Source organism: Lepidochelys olivacea (genome assembly GCF_965140295.1).
Source record: "Lepidochelys olivacea isolate rLepOli2 genome assembly, chromosome: 2".
NCBI lineage: Eukaryota > Metazoa > Chordata > Testudines > Cheloniidae > Lepidochelys > Lepidochelys olivacea.
This window is the reverse complement of record NC_140412.1, coordinates 148,732,749-148,757,933: the sequence shown is the minus strand read 5'-3', so window position 1 is coordinate 148,757,933 and position 25,185 is coordinate 148,732,749. Positions and strand designations below refer to the sequence as shown.

The 25,185-nt window shown below is 44.7% G+C and overlaps 1 protein-coding gene across 2 annotated transcripts in view; it reads left to right on the top strand.

Annotated features, from left to right (window-relative positions):
- Window positions 1–25,185, top strand: part of CLPTM1L (CLPTM1 like) — a 113,118-nt gene that overhangs the window by 28,875 nt on the left and 59,058 nt on the right. For both annotated transcript variants that reach the window (XM_084621800.1, XM_084621799.1), the window contains exons 6-7: window positions 2,302–2,419; window positions 12,773–12,867. In XM_084621800.1, the coding sequence (XP_084477926.1) occupies window positions 2,302–2,419; window positions 12,773–12,867 (213 nt within the window). The remainder of the gene's footprint in view (window positions 1–2,301; window positions 2,420–12,772; window positions 12,868–25,185) is intronic.

Here is a 25,185-nt window from a genome sequence, read left to right as displayed (position 1 = left end):
CACAGCACGGATATGAACACGGAGAAGGCCTCAGACTTCATTCCATACAGGGGCAGGGGGGACAGATCTCCGCTTACATATGGGGATCCTTGTCTTTCCTTGGGGTAGGGTTCCCTTCTCTCCCCACTTTGTGAGACACATTCATAGAATCATAGAATATCAGGGTTGGAAGGGACTTCAGGAGGTCATCTAGTCCAACCCCCTGCTCAAAGAAGGACCGATCCCCAATTAAATCATCCCAGCCAGGGCTTTGTCAAGCCTGACCTTAAAATCTTCTAAGAAAGGAGATTCCACCACCTCCCTAGGTAACGCATTCCAGTGTTTTACCACTCTCCTAGTGAAAAAGTTTTTCCTAATATCCAACCTAAATCTCCCCCACTGCAACTTGAGACCATTACTCCTTGTTCTGTCATCTGCTACCACGGAGAACAGTCTAGATCCATCCTCTTTAGAATCCCCTTTCAGGTAGTTGAAAGCAGCTATCAAATCCCCACTCATCCTTCTCTTCCGTAGACTAAATATCCCCAGTTACCTCAGCCTCTCCTCATAAGTCATGTGTTCCAATCCCCTAATCATTTTTGTTGCCCTCCGCTGGACTCTTTCCAGTTTTTCCACATCCTTCTTGTAGTGTGGGGCCCAAAACTGCACACAGTACTCCAGAAGAGGCCTCACCAGTGTCGAATAGAGGGGAATGATCACGTCCCTCGATCTGCTGGCAGTGCTTCTACTTATACATCCCAAAATGCCATTAGCCTTCTTGGCAACAAGGGCACACTGTTGACTCCTATCCAGCTTCTCGTCCACTGTAACCCCTAAGTCCTTTTCTGCAAAACTGCTGCCTAGCCATTCGGTCCCTAGTCTGTAGCGGTGCGTTGGATTCTTCCGTCCTAAGTGCAGGACTCTGCACTTGTCCTTGTTGAACCTCATCAGATTTCTTTTGGCCCAATCCTCTAATTTGTCTAGGTCCCTTTGTATTCTATCCCTACCCTCCAGCGTATTTACCTCTCCTCCCAGTTTAGTGTCATCTGCAAATTGCTGAGGGTGCAATCCACACCATCCTCCAGATCATTAATGAAGATATTGAACAAAACCGGCCCCAGGACCGACCCTTGGGGCACTCCACTTGATACTGACTGCCAACTAGACATGGAGTCGTTGATCAGTACCCGTTGAGCCCGACAATCTAGCCAGCTTTCTATCTACCTTATTGTCCATTCATCCAGCCCATACTTCTTTAAGTTGCTGGCAAGAATACTGTGGGAGACCGTGTCAAAAGCTTTGCTAAATTCAAGGAACAACACGTCCACTGCTTTCCCTTCATCCACAGAACCAGTTATCTCGTCATGGAAGGCAGTTAGATTAGTCAGGCATGACTTGCTCAACCATAGCCTAGAGAGATGGGGTTGTGTGTGGGAGTCATGTCCCTCTATCTGGCCAGGACTAGAGAAGTGGGAAATGGGCAGCAACTTCAAATAGTAGGGGAGAATGTGGGGGAGAGCCCTTGTTAGTGTCAACTATGGGGTTAGGAATGGGGAATTTGAAGCTGAGTTATAATACAGACGACACCAGAACCCAGTCACTGTGTTAGATTATTACCTCACTAAGGCAATTGTCTCAGGGCTTGTCTGCACTACCGTGTGGGGTCGATCTAAGGTACCCAACTTCAGCTGCATGAATAGCATAGCTATAGTCGATGTACTTAAATCTACTCACTGTGGTGTCTTCGCTGCAGTAAGTCGACAGCTGACACTCTCCCATTGACTCCGATTGCGTTTCTCGTTCTGATAGAGTACCGGAGTCGACGGGAGAGCGCTCAGTGGTCGATTTATTGCGTCTATACTAGATGCAATAAATTGACCCCCCGCTGGATCGATCACTGCCCGCCGATCTGGTGGGTAGTGTAGATGTGCCCTTAAGATCAGAGATCTGCCAGCTCCCAGGCAACAAGACTGACCCCCATATGCATAAGAAAGTAAGATAGAGACCCTTCGAAAACAAACACAACATTGCATACCCAGTTGCCCCTCCTGAGGTGATAAGAGAATGAATCATGTGGGAAATGTTAGTTATGTTGCTTACTGCACTTACCAGAGGTGCCTAGGTGCTTCAGAGATGAGGGTTGTATAAGAATCTGAATAGAACAGACTACACATTTAGTATATAAATACATGGTGTTTTAAATGCTTTGTTTTTTTATGAAAATTAAACAACCCCTAAAAGCGTTAACTGTTGTTTCTGTTTGCATTCCCATTTGTATGTATATTAATTTTGTTGTTAAGACTATTTTCTGTCCCAATGCAGATAATAAACCGTTCAACGACAGAGCTACCTCTTACAGTGTCATATGATAAAATATCTCTTGGAAAGCTCAGATTTTGGATCCACATGCAAGATGCAGTGTTCTCCCTGCAGCAGTTTGGTATGTTTACTTTTTCACAGCAGAAGGTCAGGTTCTTAACTTCTAATACATAAACTACATATTGACTGCCTTTACAGTACTATAAAATGGTGTAGTTCTTCTATCTTGTTTGACACGTTATCAGAAAAATCTGTGGGTTTCTGCTAAACACCATCTTGTGTTTGTACATATAGTACGTTGTGGTTAAAATTAAGCAATAAAATCAACAGCTGAGACTAATTTCAAGGGAGCAGTGATCCTTCCACTAGCTGTTAGGGGCTTTTGCATGTGAAAGTCCATAAGTGCTGCTTTAAAACAAAAGTCACTGTTGGGGTATACTTTTAAAAAATGTTTTATCTTCAACTCCTGAAAAATAAAATCCTAAATAAAAAATACACTTCATTATATTCACTTAACTAAAAATAAAGTATACATAAAAGAGAAATGCCCAATTGCTAACAGACTGATAAACTATAGGAGGTAGTTTATGCTTTTATGGCCTACATTAATTCAGATTGCCTCAATTCTCAAGTAGTTTAATTTGATACACAGATCGTAATCTTAAGAAATACCTCCATTCTCCAATTGACTTCATTTGGAGTTGCGTACCTAGGACCTGAATTTAAGTTGCTAGGGATGTCAAGCTGGATATCCAGAATGAGTGAAAATTTTAGAAATCAAACATTTAACCTCCAGATAGACTGGTCATTGGCAGGCCAATCATGTCTTCTCCATTCCCTTGACTCTGCCCTGTCTGTGATGTATTTTGCTCACCAGTAATTTTTCTGCCTCGCTACAGCCGTGCAGCCAACCAGCTTCAGGAACTGTACACTGCCTGCCATTCTACTCTGGATTTCTTCTGTAAAGTTTTCAAAATTGTGTCTTTGTTATAACATAGATAAAATATTTAATACATGAGATGTTTTTTTTTTAATGAATAACACTGATAAGAAATTTTCTGTGATTTTGTATCTTCAGATGGTCAGATACAGAAGTCAGTACTGAAAATCTCTTTAAAGTAACACAATTTAGGCAGGTAAAACAGAAAGGGAGAGCCATTCTGGAAAAAGAAATAGAAAGTAAAGGGTGGCTGAGTAAATAGTCATAGAATCATAGAATATCAGGGTTGGAAGAGACCTCAGGAAGTCATCTAGTCGAACCCCCTGCTCAAAGTAGGACCAGTCTCCAACTAAATCATCCCGGCCAGGGCTTTGTCAAGCCTGACGTTAAAAACTTCTAAGGAAGGAGATTCCACCAGCTCCCTAGGTAATGCATGTCAGTATTTCACCACCCTCCTAGTGAAAAAGTTTTTCCTAAAATCCAACCTAAACCTCCGCCACTGCACCTTGAGACCATTACTCCTTGTTCTGTCATCTGCTACCACGGAGAACAGTCTAGATCCATCCTCTTTAGAACCCCCTTTCAGGTAGTTGAAAGCAGCTATCAAATCCCCCCTCATTCTTCTCTTCTGCAGACTAAACAATCCCAGTTCCCTCAGCCTCTCCTCATAAGTCATGTGTTCCAGTCCCCTAATCATTTTTGTTGCCCGCCGCTGGACTCTTTCCAGTTTTTCCACATCCTTCTTGTAGTGTGGGGCCCAAAACTGCACACAGTACTCCAGATGAGGCCTCACCAATGTCGAATAGAGGGGAACGATCACGTCCCTCGATCTGCTGGCAATGCTCCTACTTATACGTCCCAAAATGCCATTGGCGTTCTTGGCAACAAGGGGACACTGTGGACTCCTATCCAGCTTCTCGTCCACTGTAACCCCTAAGTCCTTTTCTGCAAAACTGCTGCCGAGCCATTCGGTCCCTAGTTTGTAGCGGTGCATGGGATTCTTCCGTCCTAAGTGCAGGACTCTGCACTTGTCCTTGTTGAACCTCATCAGATCTCTTGGCCCAATCCTCTCATTTGTCCAGGTCCCTCTCTGTCCTATCCCTACCCTCCAGCGTATTTACCTCTCTTCCCAGTTTAGTGTCATCTGCAAACTTGCTGAGGGTGCAATCCACACCATCCTCCAGATCATTAATGAAGATATTGAACAAAACCGGCCCCAGGACCGACCCTTGGGGCACTCCACTTGATACCGGCTGCCAACTAAATATGGAGCCATTGATCATTACCCATTGAGCCCGACAATGTAGGCAGCTTTCTATTCACTTTATCGTCCATTCATCCAGCCCATCCTACTTTAAGTTGCTGGCAAGAATACTGTGGGAGACCGTGTCAAAAGCTTTGCTAAAGTCAAGGAACAACACGTCCACTGCTTTTCCCTCATCCACAGAGCCAGTTATCTCGTCATAGAAGGCAATTAGATTAGTCAGGCATGACTTGCCCTTGGTGAACACATGCTGACTGTTCCTGATCACTTTCCTCTCCTCTAAGTGCTTCAGAATTGATTCCTTGAGGACCTGCTCCATGATTTTTTCAGGGACTGAGGTGAAGCTGACTGGCCTGTAGTTCCCTGGATCCTCCTCCTTCCCTTTTTAAAGAGGGGCACTACATTAGTCTTTTTCCAGTCGTCTGGGACCTCCCCCGATCGCCATGAGTTTTCAAAGATAATGGCCAATGGCTCTGCAAACACATCCGCCAACTCCTTTAGCAGTCTTGTATGCAGTGCATCCTCCCCCATGGACTTGTGCTTGTCCAGCTCTTTTAAATAGTCCCGAACCACTTCTTTCTTCACAGAGGGCTGGTCACCTCCTCCACATGCTGTGCTGCCCACTGCAGCAGTCTGGGAGTTGACTTTGTTCGTGAAGACAGAGGCAAAAAAGGCATTGAGTACATTAGCTTTTTCCACATCCTCTGTCACTAGGTTGCCTCCCTCATTCAGTAAGGGGCCCACACTTTCCTTGACTCCCTTCTTGTTGCTAACATACCTGAAGAAACCCTTCTTGTTACTCTTAACATCTCTTGCTAGCTGCACCTCCAGGTGTGATTTGGCCTTCCTAATTTCACTCCTGCATGCCTCAGCAATATTTTTATACTCTTCCCTGGTCATTTGTCCAATCTTCCACTTCTTGTAAGCTTCTTTTTTGTATTTAAGATCAGCAAGGATTTCATTGTTAAGCCAAGTTGATCGCCTGACATATTTACTATTCTTTCTACATATAAGGATGGCTTGTCCCTGTAACCTCAATAAGGATTCTTTAAAATACAGCCAGCTCTCCTGGACTCCTTTCCCCCTCATGTTATTCTCCCTGGGGATTCTGCCCATCAGTTCCCTGAGGGAGTCAAAGTCTGCTTTTCTGAAGTCCAGGGTCCGTATTCTGCTGCTCTCCTTTCTTCCCTGTGTCAGGATCCTGAACTCGACCATCTCATGGTCACTGCCTCCCAGGTTCCCATCCACTTTTGCTTCCCCTACTAATTCTTCCCGGTTTGTGAGCAGCAGGGCAAGAAGAGCTCTGCCCCTAGTTTGTTCCTCCAGCACTTGCACCAGGAAATTGACCCCGACCTTTTCCAAAAACTTCCTGGATTTTCTGTGCACCGCCGTATTGCTCTCCCAGCAGATATCTGGATGATTGAAGTCTCCCATGAGAACCAGGGCCTGCGATCTAGTAACTTCCGTGAGTTGCCGGAAGAAAGCCTCGTCCACCTCATCCCCCTGATCTGGTGGTCTATAGCAGACTCCCACCACGACATCGCCCTTGTTGCTCACGCTTCTAAACTTAATCCAGAGACACTCAGGTTTTTCTGCAGTTTCATACCAGAGCTCTGAGCAGTCATACTACTCTTACATACAATGCAACTTCCCCCACCTTTTCAGCCCTGCCTGTCCTCCTTGAACAGTTTATATCGATTCATAACAGTACTCCAGTCATGTGAGTTATCCCACGGAGTCTCTGTTATTCCAATCACATCACAATTCCTTGACTGTGCCAGGACTTCCAGTTCTCCCTGCTTGTTTCCCAGGCTTCTTGCATTTGTGTATAGGCACTTGAGAGAACTTGCTGTTTGTCTTGCTCTCTTAGTATGAGGCAAGAGCCCTTCCCTTTCACGTTCTCCTGCTCGTGCTTCCTCCCAGTATCCCATGTCCCCACTTACTTCAGGGCTTTGGTCTCCTTCCCCCGGTGAACCTAGTTTAAAGCCGTCCTCACTAGGTTAGCCAGCCTGCTTGCAAAGATGGTCTTCCCTCTCTTCGTTAGGTGGAGCCCGTCTCTGCCTAGCACTTCTCCTTCTTGGAACACCATCCCATGGTGAAAGAATCCAAAGCCTTCTCTCCAAGACCACCTGCGTAGCCATTCGTTGACTTCCACGATTCAACGGTCTCTACCCAGGCCTTTTCCTTCTATGGGGAGGATGGATGAAAACACCACTTGCACCTCAAACTCGTTTATCCTTCTTTCTAGAGCCACATAGTCTGCAGTGATCCGCTCAAGGTCATTCTTGGCAGTATCATTAGTGCCCATGTGGAGAAGCAGGAAAGGGTAGCGATCCGAGGGCTTAATGAGTCTCTGCAGTCTCTCCGTCACATCATGAATCCTAGCTCCTGGCAAGCAGCAGACTTCTCTGTTTTCCCGGTCGGGGCAGCAGATAGATGACTCAGTCCCCCTGAGGAGAGAATCCCTGACCACCATCACCCGCTTCCTCCTTTTGGGAGCGGTGGTCATGGAACCTCCATCCCTAGGACAGTGCATCTCATGCCTTCCAGTCGGCGGAATCTCCTTCTGTTCCATTCCCTCAGATGTATCATCTAGTCCACTCTCCGCATTAGTACCTGTGGAGAGAACATGAAAACGGTTGCTTATCTGTATCTGCGCTGCTGATACATGGACGCTCCCCTTTCTTCTTCTGAAGGTCACATGCTGCCAAATTTTTTCACCATCCTGCCCCGCTGTGCAGCCTGCTCTGAATCTTCAGAACATTGTGTCCATAGAAGCATATCCTGACGTCTGTCCAGAAAATCTTCAGTTTCTCTTATGCAACGCTGGGTCGATACTTGTTTCTCTAGACCTTGAACCTTCTCTTCTAATATAAAGACCAGCTTGCACTTTGTACAGACAAAGTCGCTTCTGTCCTGTGGAAGAAAGACAAACATGGCACATCCAGTGCAGGTCACAACAGCTGAACACTCCCCATCCATATTACCTTCCTTCTACGAGCTTCCTCAGGAGTTGTCGTAACTACTTGGAGAGAGTCCAGCGAAGGGCAACAAAAATGATTAAGGGTCTGGAACACATGACTTATGAGGAGAGGCTGAGAGAACTGGGATTGTTTAGTCTGCAGAAGAGAAGAATGAGAGGGGATTTGATAGCTGCTTTCAACTACCTGAGAGGTGGTTCCAGGGAGGATGGTTCTAGACTATTCTCAGTGGTAGAAGAGGACAGGACAAGGAGTAATGGTCTCAAGTTGCAGTGGGGAAGGTTTAGGTTGGATATTAGGAAAAACTTTTTCACTAGGAGGATGGTGAAACACTGGAATGCGCTACCTCGGGAGGTGGTAGAATCTCCTTCCTTAGAAGTTTTTAAGGTCAGGCTTGACAAAGCCCTGGCTGGGATGATTTAATTGGGGATTGGTCCTGCTTTGAGCAGGGGGTTGGACTAGATGACCTTCTGAGGTCCCTTCCAACCCTGATATTCTATGATTCTATGATTCTAAGCTGGCAAAATGAAAGCCTCAGGGGGCTCTCCCCAAGCAAACTCCTTCTGTTAGCCTCTCTGCTCTTTGCTGCTCAGGTGGTTCACAGCTGACTGGCTTTTTATAACAGTCAGGCTCACTCAAGGCTCACCTGGAACAAAGCACTCCTAATTCACACTTTTCAAACAAACAACCAATGAAGCAGACGGTCAAACTGTGAAACTGTCTCCACAACAGAGACTTAGATACTCACCAACACAGGCTCCCTAATGCAGCCCTTAGTGTACCTCCTCTCAGACAGATCCCAGGCAAACTCCCTCTGTTAGCCTCTCTGCTGTTTTCTGCTCAGCTGGTTCCAAGTTATCTCTTAACAATGCAGTTGAACATTGCACTTGAGACAATTTTTTATTACAAATAATTTGTGAAAAAAGCATCTAAACTTACATGCTTTCTCGAAGAGTAACTGTGCAAATTTGTACAGAGTCACAAGATTCCAGGCATGCTAAATCTATGCTTTCATGAAAGGGAGAGTCAGGGAGTTAGATATTACACTTGTCTTTTAAAGGCGCTGCACAAAACTCACGTCCTGGGAGAGGAAGGACTAAGGTACATTGAAGCCACCTTCTCACATTCCTGATTCTGGGCTGCAGTTGTGGTCCCCTGGGTATCTTAGGTATCCTGTCCCCAGCTGCATATGGGTGGAAGTTCTGTGTCTCTTCATGCCTCCAATCCTGGCTCATGTGGCAGAGGCATAATAGGCAGCATAAATTGCCTTGTGCAAAACCTGCAGCAGGCTGGAGTTTCCCAAGCCAGATCTGGGCTGTAAAAAAATCTTCTGCACTACAACGGCAGCATAAAAGGGCCAACAGGGAAGGAGTGAATTCTTCACAAGCTTTTTCCAATCTCTTAAAAATAACAGTTGAAGTATCCAAAAACAAAATCTGAATCAGTATCTGATACATTCCTCATAGTTCAGAGATCTCAAGATAACAAAATTTAGGAGTTTATTTTCACTGGTGCCCAGTACTACTATTATGATCTTATATTTCAACTCCAATAGATTTGTTGAAACAGGACAAATATGTATGAAACGTTTTAAAATCCCACACATCTATCTTGAGAGGATGTGATGGCTCTTACCCATTAAATTTAGTTATTAAATGGGAAAGGAAGACACAGGAATTTCCCTGTACAATCGTCTCACAACATTCCAAGTTCCCTTATTTAAAAAAAAAATCTCTTTAAGAAAGGGCTCTCTAGTACTGGAAACTTTAAATCCTGTTTAATAAGAAAACTCCTTTCCTGAAAATACAGGATAAAGGAAAGACATGGATTAAGGTCAGAAAGGAACATTATGATCTAGTCTAATCTGTATAAAACAGAGCATAGAATTTCACCAAGTAATTCCTGCATCTAGCTCAGTAACTCGTAGTTTAATCTTTCTAAACACATCCAGTCTTAATTTAAAGACTCCGAATGATGGAGAATTTACCACAAACCTCGGTAATCCGTTGATTATCCTCACAGTTAAAAATGTGCATTTTATTTTCAGTTTGAACTTTGCTGACTTCAGCTTCTTTCCATTGGATCTCTTTATGACTTTTTCTGCTTGGTTAAAGAACCTTCTAGTATCAGTGTCTTGTCCCTGTGTTGGTATTTATATACTGTCATCTTTTAACCTTTTGAATAAGCTAGATCAATTGGCCTTCTTAAAATTTCTCACTGTAAGCCCTGTTTCTCAGATTCTGGATCATTCTTGTGGCTTTTCTCTAAACTCTTTCCAGTTTTTCATCATTCCATTTAAATTGATGCTAGATACAGTAGTCTCACGAGAGCCATATGCTGGGATGATACCATGTCCTTCCTCAATATTTGTTTGTCTGATCTTTAGCCCTTCTAGCTAGAGCTGGGAGTACATGTTCAGTTGGTTATCCACCATCATTTCTTAAGTCCTTTTCAGAGTCACTTTTGAGGGTTATAGTCCACTAAGCAATGTAGGTTATACCTACAAGACGTTCTTTGAGTGGTTGCAGATGGGTATTTCACTCAGGTGCGTTTGTGCTGAGGGCATCAGAATTGGAGACTTTTCCCCACCGTGGTACCTATTGGAACGGCGCATCCACCCTGTTGCCTCGTAGCCCCTTCTGAAGCAATATAAGGGTGACATACCGTAATCCCCCTCAGTCCCTTCATACCACCAGTAGCCTTAGTTGGAGCTCCCCCGGGCGAGTCTTCTCATGGCTTTTTCTCTCTGCACCACACTTGTGTCACTGGGACTTCTCCTGTAAAGAGTTCTTTTAATAGTATCTGTAGTAGAATATAGTTAGTCTTTATAGTAATTTCTGGAGCTCAGCACTGTAGGGCATGCAGCGTTGACCAGGCCTTCAAACGTTGTGTATTAGGTGGACTTTCTATTCCCAACAGTAGACTCCTACACTTGCTGTGTGTAGGTGAAAGTCACATTAAGGAGAATTTATAATCTGTTGTGAGAACACATATTGCAAGAGACCTTTGCCTGAAGCAGCTTTTGTTGGAACAGGCTATGAAGCTTAAACTAGCACCAAGACCCTCTTCCGCTAGCAGGACTGGCAGTCCTCAGCCAGCCACCTTCTGCATCAACACTGGTAGACAGACCCCTGGACTCTGACTCTCCCCACGAGGAGGAAGGGGTCGATCTGTGCTCTCTGAGGTACCCCAGAAGAGACCCACAAAACAGATCAGGAATGTTCGAAATTGAGGAGAGAGGTGTTCTCTTTGTCGAAGATAGCTTCCCAACATCCACAAGATCCAAGGTACAGCCAAACTGTCAATCCACATCAAGGCTGGAGATTCCCAGTACTGTACCACTGACTTGGGGCCCACCTGGTGGTCAACCATTGAGTCTGGTATCTATGGTGACACTGCTTTTTGATATCAACAATCCCACAAGCCTACATGGTAACAACAGACTTATTCTGCCTGTCTACCAGCATCCCCGCTTACTCAGAAGGCGGGTGTACTATCGGCGCTGCCAACTATTTCAGGCCCCTCAAATTCTACAAACTCGGGGTTGAGGCCGCTTACTGTCGATGCCCTCGGTACCAGTGAAACCACAGGCACCTTCCTTGGTGTAGATGGCTGTCGGGCAGCACCGATATGCCCTTTGTCCTTGGTGCCATCTGTCCTCTGTTTAGTCACCATTAATTTCTGTTAACACAAGTGCCCTTTGAAACCCACAACAACTCTGTTGTGCTCTTTGGTACTGTCACTGAAGATTTTCTGGTACTGACAACAGTCCCATCCTTGATACCAACTTTGCCCTTCTCTCATTGGACTATGGATAAATTGGACTATTCTGTGGTCCCGCCGGAGTGGCCACTAACAGTGCCCAAGGACTTCTGAGAGGGTTCTTCTGACTCTAATATGGATTCCTCCTGTTGGTCTTTGCCTTGGCAAAAAGTCCCAAAGATCTTCCAATGGGCAGCAAAGGGAAAGCGTCTGCACTGAGAGCACAGCTGTTCTTACAGTAAGCGCAGATCCTTGGCATCCTCAATGTATTGACCCCCTATGCCATACTCTCGCTCACAGTGATCACCTTGAGACCTGCAGGGAGTACCCCACTTGAAGAAGTCTAGATTTCTGCTCCAGTCCTGGGGGCAATTCCCTTGATCCTGAGATGTACCAGCCCCAAGAGTGGCCTCTGTTACAGATGCAAGAGGAGGTCTGTCCTCTTGAGACACCTCTTCTTGGGGCAGCCTTTGCCAAAGGAGTAACCTCTACCCCAAGTAATGCTAGGGGTTCCAGCAGTCCCATCCTCTCCTTTCCTGGACAACTCCGTAATCCCAGATTCCTTGTCTCCCCACCCAGAGGATTTAAAATCTTACCAGGACTTACTTTGTGCAGGTATACGCTAGGATTCTCCATCAGTGACCATTTTAAAATCAAGATCGGATGTTTTTCTAAAAGCTATGTTCTAGGAATTATTTTGGGGAAGTTCTGTGGCCTGTGTTATACAAGAGGTCAGACTAGATGAGTACAACGGTCCTTTCTGCCTTGGAATCTCTGAGTATTCTTCAGGCAACAATTCTGGGAAGGGTTGCCTTCCCGATTAATGACACCTCATTACAGTCAGCAAATGCTTCGTGGCATATAGGTATATAAAATGGTTTGAGTGGTAGCCGTGTTAGTCTCTTATCAGCAAAAATGTGGAGTCCTTGTGGCACCTTTGAGACTAACAGATTTCTTTGGGCATAAGCTTTCGTGGGCTAAACCCCACTTCATCAGATGTATGAAATGAAAATACAGAAGCAGGTATAAATACGTGAAAGGATGGGGGTTGCTTTACCAAGTGTGATGTCAGTCTAATGAGAGGAATCAATTAACAGCAGGATACCAAGGGAGGAAAAATAACTTTTGAAGTGGTAAGAGAGTGGCCCATTACAGACAGTTGTATCCTGCTGTTAATTGATTGGGTTTTTTTAGGTGTATAAAATGTTAGTTCCCCTTAGTTCCCCTTTCCTCATTCGTTTTGGAGCTGATTTTAAAGGCTAGACAAACTCTTGTAGAACCAAATTTAGTGACTGGTCAAGATCAATACCTTATAAATTACTAGCTCAGAATGTTTTTAGGTAAAACATACAAAACCTGATTTTTGTAAGCAAAGCCAGCATCCAGTTTTTATTATTTTTATTTTATTATTATTATTAAAACTTGTGCCACTTAAAAAGGGCTTCCTTTATACTTGAATCTACTATACTAATAGCGGTAATGCTAATTTTTTGGTACTTTTCACATTTTATCTACTCTTTCTTCCAGGCTTTTCAGAAAAGGATGCAGATGAAGTAAAAGGAATTTTTGTGGATACTAACCTGTACTTTTTGGCTTTGACATTCTTTGTAGCAGCATTCCATGTAAGTGGATCACGTGCTGTTTTTAAGCGGTATATACTTAAGTATAAGTAAACAATAAAAGTAAAGGTACTTTGAGCACTGACCCTCACATTTCTCTAAATTACCAGTAATTGTTTTTGGAAATATTAATGTCAATACATGTGCTATGCTATGCCGATTTTTCCTTCATAAATACAAATAGAAAATTCAATAGCAAAACGTTATGTTCTGCAAGGGAACATTTATGCAATATGTTCTGAAATTTAAGCCAGAAAAACGGATTTCTACTCCTAAATCCAATTTAAAAATTAGGGGTGTCCCCCCCACCCCCAGTCCAGTCCTTCCCAGAAAGAGAATTACTACATTTCCTTGTGTGACTGGCTGTCCTCTTACCTGAGTTGTTTGTTGTTCACACTGCACCAGTGGATAACGGAAAGGTTAATGGCTTCAATTTTCAGCGCTGGCTGCCGGCCAGTTTGCAAATAAGAATTCAACTGTTCATTGATCACCCATCCTCATAACAAAACAGCAACTTGATCTGCTTTTGAATATACATATTGGTTTAAAAATTAATGTAGACTGTAATCAGAAATTAGTGAAGGGTTATAGATACAATTGATACTTGTCTGATTGTGAGAAATAAAATTTTTATCTCCTGAAAAGAATTATTAGTTTATAAATTATCAACTTTTATAGAAAATGTAACCTTCTTAATTGACATGTAAAAATATTTAACTCTTAAGTGAAATAATGTAGTGTCAATTTCTTTATTTAACCTGAGTTAAACGAAAACCTGAAAAGCATTGCATATGAATGCTGGCTCAGATTTTCTGCTTTGAGATTTTCTAGCAGCAAGGACGGAACGCAACTGTCGAACAGATTACAGTTCTGATTCCCTCACTGATTCTGCACAAACGATGTCCCTAGTGGAGTCTAAATAGCCATGGTCTGCTCTAAACTTGCCAGATGGTACCACTGTCAAGGGCGCTGTCTGCCAGTTGGAAATTGCCAGAGCACACAGTCTCTGGGTGTCATTCTTTATGCCACTGAGACACCTTATGTCATTGTTACAAGGGCATTTAGGGGCTGGTTATACTGACTTAGTTCCTCTATGCCAGGAGAGTCCTCAGCTGGGGAGTTTAGACAAAAAATGGCCACATCAGAGAAAAGGGAGGGAAATGAAGCAGAGAATCTGGACTATTTTGTGTTAATACTGTCTTGCCCTTCAAGCAGTGGGAGATTTGTGTTCTCCAAGAATGGTTTATGTCCTTGCTAGAGAAATGTGTGCGCACACTCAGAATTCTCTATTAGTCTATTTATTGTTTCGTGGCTCAGCAACAAACCTTACAAATTCATAAAACTGTCATCAGGCCTTCAGCAGGAGGTCATGCTTTTTCTTCTGCTCAAACACTGTTCTGTCTCTCATGTGATTGTATGAACTAATTCACCAATAGTAAAATTCTTTCTGCACCTACCCATTTAACAGTATGGGCTAATGGGGTTCCTTCTACTATTCCATTTTGATGTAGTGACCAGTCATCTGAGATCATTACCTTACCCAAGAAGCACCTGCACCTTGTTGCTTCCAGCAAGGTACTTATCTCCAAGCAGATGACTTCAACTCTTAATGGAACAAAACATTGAGGAAAATGCCCTTATTATTCATTTGCCCATATTCCTTCAGCAGCAGAAATGTGCAGTGAGTGTGCCCCTCATATTGCCTGTCCTCCTGGGACTGACCAGAGTCCACTCAGGCCAGTACTACTTCGAGTCTTGGGGCAATGGCTCTCACAACAAGCAGGTCTCCAGCAGCACTCTGGAAGAATCTCCACCTCGTCTTCCCAAGCCTTTGGTGGCTAGTCTGTCCACTCTATAAACCTGGTATATAGATGGTCAAATTTCCTGCATGGCACTTCAGGCTACCACACTGCTGCTACTCCTCCCCTTTGCTGCTCAGCAGCTGCTGAAGAAAGTGGCCCATAAGGGTTTGTCTGCACTGAAATGTAAGCCCAGATTTAATGGGACTCAGGTCAGTGAACCCTAGATTAGAGAACCCAGGGTTTAAGCATCTACATCAGTGGTTCCCAAACTTGTTCCGCCACTTGTGCAGGGAAAGCCCCTGGCGGGCCGGGCCAGTTTGTTTACCTGCTGCGTCCGCAGGTTCGGCCGATCGCTGCTCCCAGTGGCCACGGTTCACTGCTGCAGGCCAATGGGAGCTGCTCAAAGCAGGGAAGTACTGGCCGCTGCTTCCAGCAGCTCCTATTGGCCTGGAGCAGTGAACCGCGGCCACTAGGAGCGGTGGTCGGCCGAATCTGCGGACGCAGCAGGTAAACAAACTGTCCCGGCCCGCCAGGGGCTTTCCCTGCACAAGCGGCGGAACAAGTTTGGGAACCACTGATCTACGTTGATTATCAACCCTAAGTAAATAATATTCTAACCTGGGCTTGAACCCAGGGCTCTGGCATCCACACTGTATCACACAGACCAGATTTCAACCAACCACATCCCAGACTTAATAGCGCTTTCCCAAAACATGGTCTCTGTAGCCCTTTGACTGTGGTGCAGTGTGGGATCCACCCTGCATGTTACAGGAAGCTTGACAATTCTGCAAACATCTTGCCAAGCCATTGTTTTTGTCTGTATGCTCTCAGCAACCGGAGCCGGCAATACCAAGGAGATGTGCCACTTTAAGAATTTCTCTCGCTGTTTCAAGAAATGGGCAGAAATTCCGTGAGATGATGGACATTTCAGCAGTATTTTCTGACCCATCAAAGGTGCCTGAGAGAACTTCTGATGGAGCAGGACACAGACATGGCAGACTTGAACTGGCTGCTGCCGCTCATGACTCTTGGGATAGCCACGGATACCCCCTTCTGGGACTTCTAGAGCACGGCCACAAGCTCAGATTGGTGAGACCAAATCATTTTGCAGATCTGGGATGACCAGTAGCAGGTTCAGAACTTTCACATGAAGAAAGATACGTTTCTGGAATTTTGCGAGCAGCCTCTCCTGACCTTCCCTAAAGACAAGTGCATGAGGGTGGTCGTGCCAGTTGAGACACGGGTTCCTAGAGCACTCTGGAAGCTGGCTACCCCAGATTGCCAACCAGCCTGGGGTTGGAAAGTAGACTGTGGGTACAGTGGGGATGGAGGCTTCTGAAGCATTCAGATGTGTGTGGTTTTACCCTGAGGGCCAAGTATAAAAGATATTCCTGAAGTAATTGCTGGCTGTTAGAGAATGCAGTTTCCGAAATGCACGAGGGCCATTGATGGGACTAGTGCCTATAGTTTGCGCTCCTCAAAGGGCACATGAGTACATAAACTGAAGTATTCCATTGTTATTCAATGCCTCGTGGACCACAGAGGTCGATTTATGAATGTCAATGTAGATTACACTGGGTAAATTCTTTGAGGGCTTGCTCATATTGATTCCATTCTAGGTGTGTGCACGCCCACTTGCGTGGTTGTCAGAGATTTTTGCCTTAGCGGTATCCATTGGACCAGCTGTGGCGCCCTCTGGAGTGCCGTGTTCATGTGGCGCTATATCAGGTGCTGCCGGCCCTACGCCCTCTCAGTTCCTTCTTACTGCCCGGGGTGGTTAGTTGGAGTGCTTTTTCTTGTCTAGCAAGGGCTAGCATTTTTTTCTCCTACAAGCTTTGTGCCTTAGGGCCTTTTGTAAATAGTTTTTGTGTAGTGTAGTTGTTGGTAGTAGTTTGAGTCCCAGTGGGGACTTCACCCCAGGCAGGGCATGTCCCGGTCTCCTGAGTTAAAACTCTGCTCAGATTGCAACAGGCCTATGCCTGTTAGCAACCCCCATAGCAGTTGTCCTGATTGCTTGGGGGAATCACATGCTAAGGATGGGTGCTGGATCTGTAAGAACTTTTGGCCTAGAACCTAAAAGGAGTGGGATATTTGTCTCAGGGCCCTCCTGATGGAGTCTGCCCTTCGCCCAGCTTCCGAGCCATCCAGACAGGCTGCACCAAGTGCCTTGGCCTCCGTGCTCAGCACACTGCCGGCACCAGTTGCCGTTGCTGGTGCTGAAAAAGAAAGCAAAAAGGCCCAGCTGCCCGGCTCCAAGCAAAAAGGCCCAAGGGTCATTGGCCAAGAAACCTGTGCCTGGCCGCCAGCCTACTCCGGAGCCACACATCCTCCTGCCTCCCCGCTTGGAGCCTCTAGTGCCCTCAAAGTTCCATCACGGACTCCTGGGAAAGGTATGGGTCCCACGCCCCTGCCGGCACCGTCGTCCTCCCAGGTGCAGAAAGAGCACAGGTTTCCACATGCTCCCATGACGACTCTGGTGCCGCAGGACTCTGCTAAGGCTCCCCAAGAGGGCAGGTCAGCTGCCAAGACCCCTCAAGGGGCAGGGGAAAACCGCTGGTCACTGGAGAGGAGGCGACATTCCTCTCCACTGTGCTGAGGATCCTGGGACAGGTCTGAGATTCATTATCAGTTGCCCAGACTAGCATCCAGATCCTTTCAGTATCGCTCACCTGATTACTCCCTATGCTGTTCCCAGCACCGGTCATCCTCCCGTCCGTCTTCCTCTTGACATCAGTCCTGACCACTGACTCAGTGTGTTCCCCATCTCAGCACTGATGAGCATTCCCCATCTCGGCACTAGTCTCCCTGGCACTGACACCAGTCTCCCGCGTCGGTTGCTGGTCGCCGGTAGCCACAACCAGTAAACAAACCCAGGTGTCAGCGGCCCCTCATGGTCACTGGAAGGTGATTCCTCTGGCATGGAGGGCCAGTTCAGTCCAACGCCCAAGCCCCAGCAGTAGGACTGGGCACTGGAACCCACACAGTCGGCGATGGTGGCATGTGATATATGCCATCGTGTGCCAGCAATGCTCTGCCATGTACATTGGTCAGACTGGACCATCTCTACACAAAAGAGTAAATGGACACAAATCAGACATCAAGAATTATTCAAAAACCAGTTGGAGAACACTTCAATCTCCATGGACACTCAATAACAGACTTAAAAGTGGCAATTCTTCAAGAAAAAAAATTGGCCTCATTACCACTACAAAAGTGATTTTTCTTCCTGTTGATAATAGCCCACTTCCACTTTAATTGAATTGTCTCATTAGCACTGACTCCCCACTTGGTAAGACATCTCCCATCTTTTCATGTACTGTATTTTCCACTCCATGCATCTGATGAAATGGGTTTTAGCTCACGAAAGCTTATGCCCAGATACATTTGTTAATCTCTAAGGGGCCACAAGTACTCCTCGTTGTTTTTGCTGATACAGACTAACACGGCTACCACTCTGAAACCAGGGATCTTGGAGCGGTTCACCTGACCTGCCAGGCTTTCTTGCCCCCCCTAAGAGGCAAGGTGGTGCAGGCCCTGATGGACACCACAACGTATATCAACAGGCAGGAGAGTGCCAGGTTTTCGGCCCTGTGTTGGGAAGCTCTCAGCCTCTGGGACTTTTGTGTGTGCCATGTAAAGTAAAGTACTTCAAAGTACTTCGTAAAGTAGCCACGCACCTGACTGGAACCAAAAACATCTTGGCAGATCACCTCAGCAGGACCTTCTCATCTTGCCACAAATGGTTGCTCCATCCAGAGATGATCAGACTAGTCTTCCACAGGTGGGGGACTCCCCAGGTGGACCTGTTCGTGTCCAGGCAGAACAGAAAGTGCCACATGTTCTGTTCTCTGCAGGGCAGGGACAAGGGCTTCCTGTCAGACGCCTTCTTGATTCCACGGTCGGGAACGCTAACCATTGAACGCTAACGCTTTCCACTGGTACCATTGATCCACAAGGTCTGGAAGCAAGACAAAGCGAACGTCATCCTCATAACCCCAGTGTGGCCTCACCAACACTGGTTCAGCATGCTACTGAATCTTTTGGCAGCAACCCTGCTGTAGCTGTGAAGTAGAAGCGGTTCATGTGTTGGGCCTCAGCTTGACACATTTGGGCTGAAGAGGCCCTGCTGCAGGACGTCCTAGACTATCTGCTGCACCTTAAGCTCCAGGGCATGTTACTCTCTTTGATCAAGGTCCAACTGGCGACCATTTCGGCGTTCCACCTTCCATTTCAAGGCAGGATGGTCTTCATCCATCCTATGATGGCGCAGTTCTTGAAAGGTCTGGAGTGCTTCTACTCGCATGGCTGGGACCCATTTGCCCCGTGGGACCTGAATCTTATGCTGTCAAAGCTCATGGTTCCCCCCCTTCGAACCCTTGGCTTTCTGCTTCCTCCTGCTTCTCTCCTGGAATGTTTGTTTGTTAGTTGCTATAACTTCAGCCTACAGAGTATCCGAGATCAGGGCGCTCACCTCGGAGCCACCGTTTGTCTTATAGAAGGACAAAGTCCAGTTGTGCCTGCTCCCGGCTTTCCTGCCCAAGGTTGTTTCCCAGTTTCATACTGGGCAAGACATTTACTTACTGGTCTTCTGTCCCAAGCCTCATGTGACGGATGACAAACACAGGCTGCATATCCTAGACATCATACGGATGCTGGCTTTCTACACAGATCCTTAAGTCAGGGCACTTATTCATTGCTGTCGCAGACAGAGTGAAGGTGTGATGGGTTCCCCTGGGGTGCCACTTGGAACTGAGATACCACTGAGCCTGCCTGTCCCACCAGCCTAGGTGCCCCTTACTTTGTGCTGCTGTGATAGGCTCTCACACAGGTAGAGAGACACCCAGCTGCAGCTATATTCACACACATGCTGAGATCACCTCTGCATGGGAGGGCTCAGCTAAGGAATTGCCCAGCGTTCAAGTGCACTCACCCTTGGGAGAGTAAACCCAAAATTGTATTGTCTTGCACTGCTCAGAGAACTTTACAGTGTAACTTAATTGCAGTTCGCCCTCTTGCTCAATGTGGAGAGAGAGATGCACAGCTCCCTCCCCCTGCATTATGTATTTCACAAACTGGGTTTAAAACAAAAAACAAGTTAAATATTAAGTACAAGAGGTAGATTTAAGTGATTATAAGGGATAGCCAACAGATCAAAGCAGATTACCATAGTAAATAAACAGAATTTGCAAACTGAGCTTAACACACTAGATAGGTGGGATTTAAATTAACAAATTCTCACCCTGAGTGATAAACAGGCTGGCAGATTCTTAAGGCACAAGTTACCTGCGCTTTCGCAGGTTTTCATACACAGGCGTTTCCAGGTGTGTTGTTGTCGGGAGAGTGGGTTACCCCCATGATGTCATTTGTCCCCTTTTATGTCTTCTCCCCACTTGCTAGAAAACTCTTTTGCTGTGACCAGTGTCAAACAGTTCCCATTTTGTAGTGCTATCTCTGAGAGGTTTCTATTGTACACAGTTCCTGGGGTAATCCTTGTGCTCGTGTGCATTTCCACAATAAGCCATTAGCATTGTTTGGCCTTTTTAGTGTCATAGCTGAAAGGCTGCTTGTGGGTGTTTTCAACCTCATGACATGCTTCAGTAACACATACATAGCCAAACTTCATAACTTCACATGCAATGATAGCACATATAATCAAACGAGCTATTAATATCTAGCAGATCAAGACTTTTAGAATGACACCTTATAAAGATGTGCTGGGTTAGACCCACCCCCTCCACCCCCCATCTGGGATTCCATCTCGTGCTGGAGCCTCACTGGTTCCACTCATTCCACCAGCCTGGGTTTCCTTACCCTGTCCTAGCTGTACCAGGCCCTCAAGCCTTCTCTAATACACACACACACAGCCACACCCTGCAGCAGATACAGACTGAAATCAGCTCTGTGTAGGAAGATTGAGCTCAGGGATTTACTCAGCACTCACGTGCACGCCACCTTTGGAGTGTAAACACAAAATAATATTGACTTTGCCTTCTCCCTCAAGGTGGGGAGAGATGTGCCTTTCTCTGTCCCCCTGTACTCCCCCCGTATGAATTGTACAAACTGGAATTTGTAAAAAAACAAAACAAAACAAAAAAACAAAAACAAAAAACATTTAACTACAGAACATAAATGTTAAGTGATCATAAGGGATAGCAAACAGAACAAAGCAGATCACTGAGCAAATAAAACAAAACACACAAACTAAGCTTAATGCACTCAAGAAACAGGTTACAAAATATAATTTCTCATCCTAAATGTTTTAGGCAGGTTGCAGAGTTTCTGTAGCTTAGAGTTCTAGTTATTTCTCTTTACAGACAGGATTTTTGTCTCAGCCTGGACTCAGCCCCTGCCATTTGTTTCCTTCTTGGATGGGGAGGCAATGGAGAAGAGTCCTGATTGAGTTCCTAGCCTTAAATAGAATTTACATAAAGCAGGAATCTTTTGTTTCCCAGTCTGACTTCCCACCCCCTCTTAATGGAAAAACATTGAAACCCCAAGATGGGGGTCAAAGCAGCAACCCCGGGAGCTTCTCAGGAAGGCAGGAGATTAGTATCTTCCGAGTCTTACTATTTTTCGTAATGGCCTATTGAGGCTGATTGCCTACGGTCTGGTGGCGTTCCCCCAAGTGTACACGCAGTTATAATTGTTATATACTCATAACTTAAGTTACAGAAATGATACATGCATGCAAATTAGATAAACACATTCAGTAGATCATAACCTTTTCAGTGATATCTCACATACCCATGTTGCATAAAAGAGATCTTAGTTATGCCATATTCATATAACTACTTCCATGAAGAATATGGGGTGTAACATCACAAAGGCATAGCCTAATTACATCACAGTAGTGAATATTGGGGTGTCAGGGTGTCACAGAAGGGTTGCCCAGTGTCTGCCTAGAGGATATCGTTGTGGATCACAGCCTACATCCACTACTGTTATGAGTTGGCAAAGGTGCCCCCACTGGACTAGGGCGCAGGTGTCATTAGCTGCCTTCCTGGCGCAGGTACCGTCCAGATGTTCTCATCTCATTATGCGCTTACCCAGCAAGCTCGGGATGATGCTGGCTTTGGCAGAGCAGGGCTGTAAGCTGCAAGACTGTGAACTCCAAACCCACCTCCATTGATACTGCTTGTGAGTAACCTACATGAGCAAGCACTCTAAGAAAAAAACGTATCTACCTTTCGTAACTGTTGTTCTTCGAGATGTGTTCCTTATGTCCATTCCATTACCTACCCTCCTGCCCCTCTGTTGGAGTTGTCTACACCGAGAGGGTGTAGGGCTGGTGGCACCTGATATACTGCCGCATAAGCGCGACACTCCAGAGCTTGACCATAGCTGACCCTACAGATACCGCTAAGGCAAAAATCTCCGATGACTGTGCACATGGGCTTGCATGCACCTAGACTGGAATGGGCATGAGCAACACATCTCAAAGAACAAGTTACGAAAGGTAGGTAACAGTTTTTTCATGATGCCAGGGTTTTTCACGGATTGGGAGTCCAAATTCATTAACAAGCTGGGGCACTATTTGCACCAAATGACATTGTCATAAACGGAGTTACTGTCTCCACAGTTATTTTTGGGGACCCTGTGTACCCCCTTTTGCTTTGGCTTATGAAACCGCACCGATATCAGAGGCCCTGACAAATGAAAGTATAATTACATTCTCTGCAGGTGTAGAATGATTGTTGAATGTGCTTTTGGCAGATTGAAATCCCATTAGAGATGTCTACAGACCCATTTAGATGCCATATCATCAATGCTATCTGCATTACTGTGCTTTTCACAATCTTTTTGATGCCAGAGGTGAGTCTCTTTCCCCCCGAATGGAAGCATGGCAGTGATGGACTGCTGAATTGGTACAGTCATCCAGAAAGAGCACCTGTCACAGCTGGATGCACATGCAGCGGAAGTCAGGGATGCTTTGTGCTCCCATATTAATGACTTGCATGGGCCAATAGAAGAGGGGGAGTAGTGCCTTTATGAATGTGCTTGGGAGGGAGGGGCTGATAATATGGCAATCAATTTCCCTACCCCCACAAGCAATATACTTAAGAATGACCTGACTGCTTATCAAATGAGAGAGCAGGGGGTTGATTCATAATATGGTGTGATGTAAGAAAGTGATCGATGAATCTAACTGTATTTAAGAATAGTGTTTGCATATAAATTCACAGTTGTCCCTGATCATGTGTTTCCATTTATTATCAGAAATACACATGGTATGATAAACTTCCTTGATAAAATAAAAAGCTTGCTTTAGAAACATTTTTTTAGAAAAGTACAAAATTAACCCATTGCCGTACATGCCAGCTACCACTACCACACCAAAACCTTAAAAAGCAAGACAAAACAAAGTGCATGAACAAATGCAAACCATGAAACCATGTACAAGACAAACTCCCTAATGTTGCATGTCCCCAGTCGTCTTTCCCTTTTTTTTTTTTATGGGTTTTTGCTTCCATAGCATTCAAGGCTTTGTGATCATATTTATTCTGGATTGTGGACGGTTTCATAAGTTCTAGCTTCAAGAATAGTTGTTGGGACGAAATTGTTCAGATTCACCCTAAACTTTCGTCATCCATGGAAACAATATTGTTACGGCAGGAGTCTCCAGCTAGCACAGTTAGTTATACTCAAATTGTTTGTCTTAAAGTGTGACAAAGTGGTTGAATACTGTTCAGTCTTTAAAGAGATTCTTGTATTTTTGTTTCCCCCCCCCAAAGTTATGGCAAACAGTGAGAGTTGGCTCTCTGCCTTAATCTCTTAACTAAAATACATTCTTGAGGCCAAATTGCTTCTACAGGTATATTAAGTATTTTGGCTGAAATTCCTGAAAGAGGATTGCCTGCTTATTTTGACTGACAAACTCTGTTCAGACTGGTGTATACAGTGGGGAAGAAAAAAAAGCGTTCATGTACCTAGACTCTTAATCATTGATTTATCCCTCCATGGGAAGTCAACCTATAATGTTTCTATCAGTTTTGTTCAGCAGAGGGATGAAAATACATTATGCTGAGGTGATCAATAATGTCTTCATTGAAGTTTCAGCCATTGCCTCTGAGGTTCTAGGTATTTGGGGTGGAAAAAAGTATTTCAAATTGCTGAGAGCCAAGTAATTATCTCCAAAATTACTGAAAATATCTAGAGAAACAAGAAGTGGTAGGCTCTCTCTTCCCAATTGTTTCTCTTTCTGCCAATTCAGGGATGTGACTCCCACTGTTCTTGTCACAAGGGCTCTTTTATATACTTCAGAGACATCACTAAATCCAAGCAAAATCAACCATTAATAATGCAAGAGGTTTGAAGGAAAAGAAAACGTTAGACAACACAAAACAGAATATAAATGATTACTTCTGTTACAGTCTCTTCTGTGTGCACCTCTGTGGAAAGTTTTTAACAGAGGTTATATCTTTGTGCGTGGGCCTGCATTTAACAGGACATTTTCTCTATGTAAGTTAAGACCAAAGTATTATTTTCCAAAATTGAGTCCAGTCTTAGTATATCATAGATACACCTAAACTGTTTATATATTAGCAAAATAATTTTAGGGGCAGGTAAGTCCTGTTTGGTTTATTAAGGATAACGGTTTATGAATGATCAATGCAAGTAGTCTTAACTAAATCCTCTGAAATCAAAGTATTTAAACATTTTTAAAAAAGCCATTTAAGGAGTTGCCTTAATACAGGCCAACTAATAATTATTAAGAATTTTAAATCCCATTATATTTGTTTACCAATATTCAGCCTGTTTCCTTACCAAGAATACAAAGTGGTAATTAATAGGAGAAGCTACCAATGTGTTACAATAAAATTTCAATATTCCAATAAAATCATTTCACAAGGTTTTAAAATCTAATCCCTTGGCAGTTCTCTAACTATTTTCATATTGTATTGAAAATTGAAGTCTTGATGATGTCAACTGGACTGGAAGGTTGCTTTTTGCTACTGCTGTGTGGCTGTTCTTTGCTTTTTTAGCTGTCTGTGGCAGTTTGTGCTCAAAGGTGAACAGGATGAGTTGTGTTGAGTGCTGTTGAAGTTGAGAAGGTAGCAGAGTGCTGCTGCAGGCTCACTCCAGAGTTTTTGTACTCTTTTCCTTCCTACTTTCATGAAGTAATAGGAAAACACCTCTTCCAATCTTGTCGAGATTTAAAATTGGATGCTGTCATCCTTTCATTGGTTCAGTGCTGTTGTGGGTTAGTTATCTTGACATCATTGTCTTCTGAATATGCAGTCTACTTAATAAATAATAAAGATGCATGGGGTCCCTGGCTCCCTTTGTCTTCTTGTAACATGAAGCTTTGGTTTTGTCAGTCCATGGATTCCCTACTTAGCTCTTCCTTGCAGTGTTTTGTGGAACTTGGGTCTTAACAACAGGGTTCACATCTCTTAGCTTTTCCTTTCTGTATATAGACTAGCTCACTTTTATTTAATGAAATCATCAACTTACATTATGTTTTTACTCAATTGACGTGCCGGAATTAGTGCAGGTTTCAATCAAATTAATGGTGCGT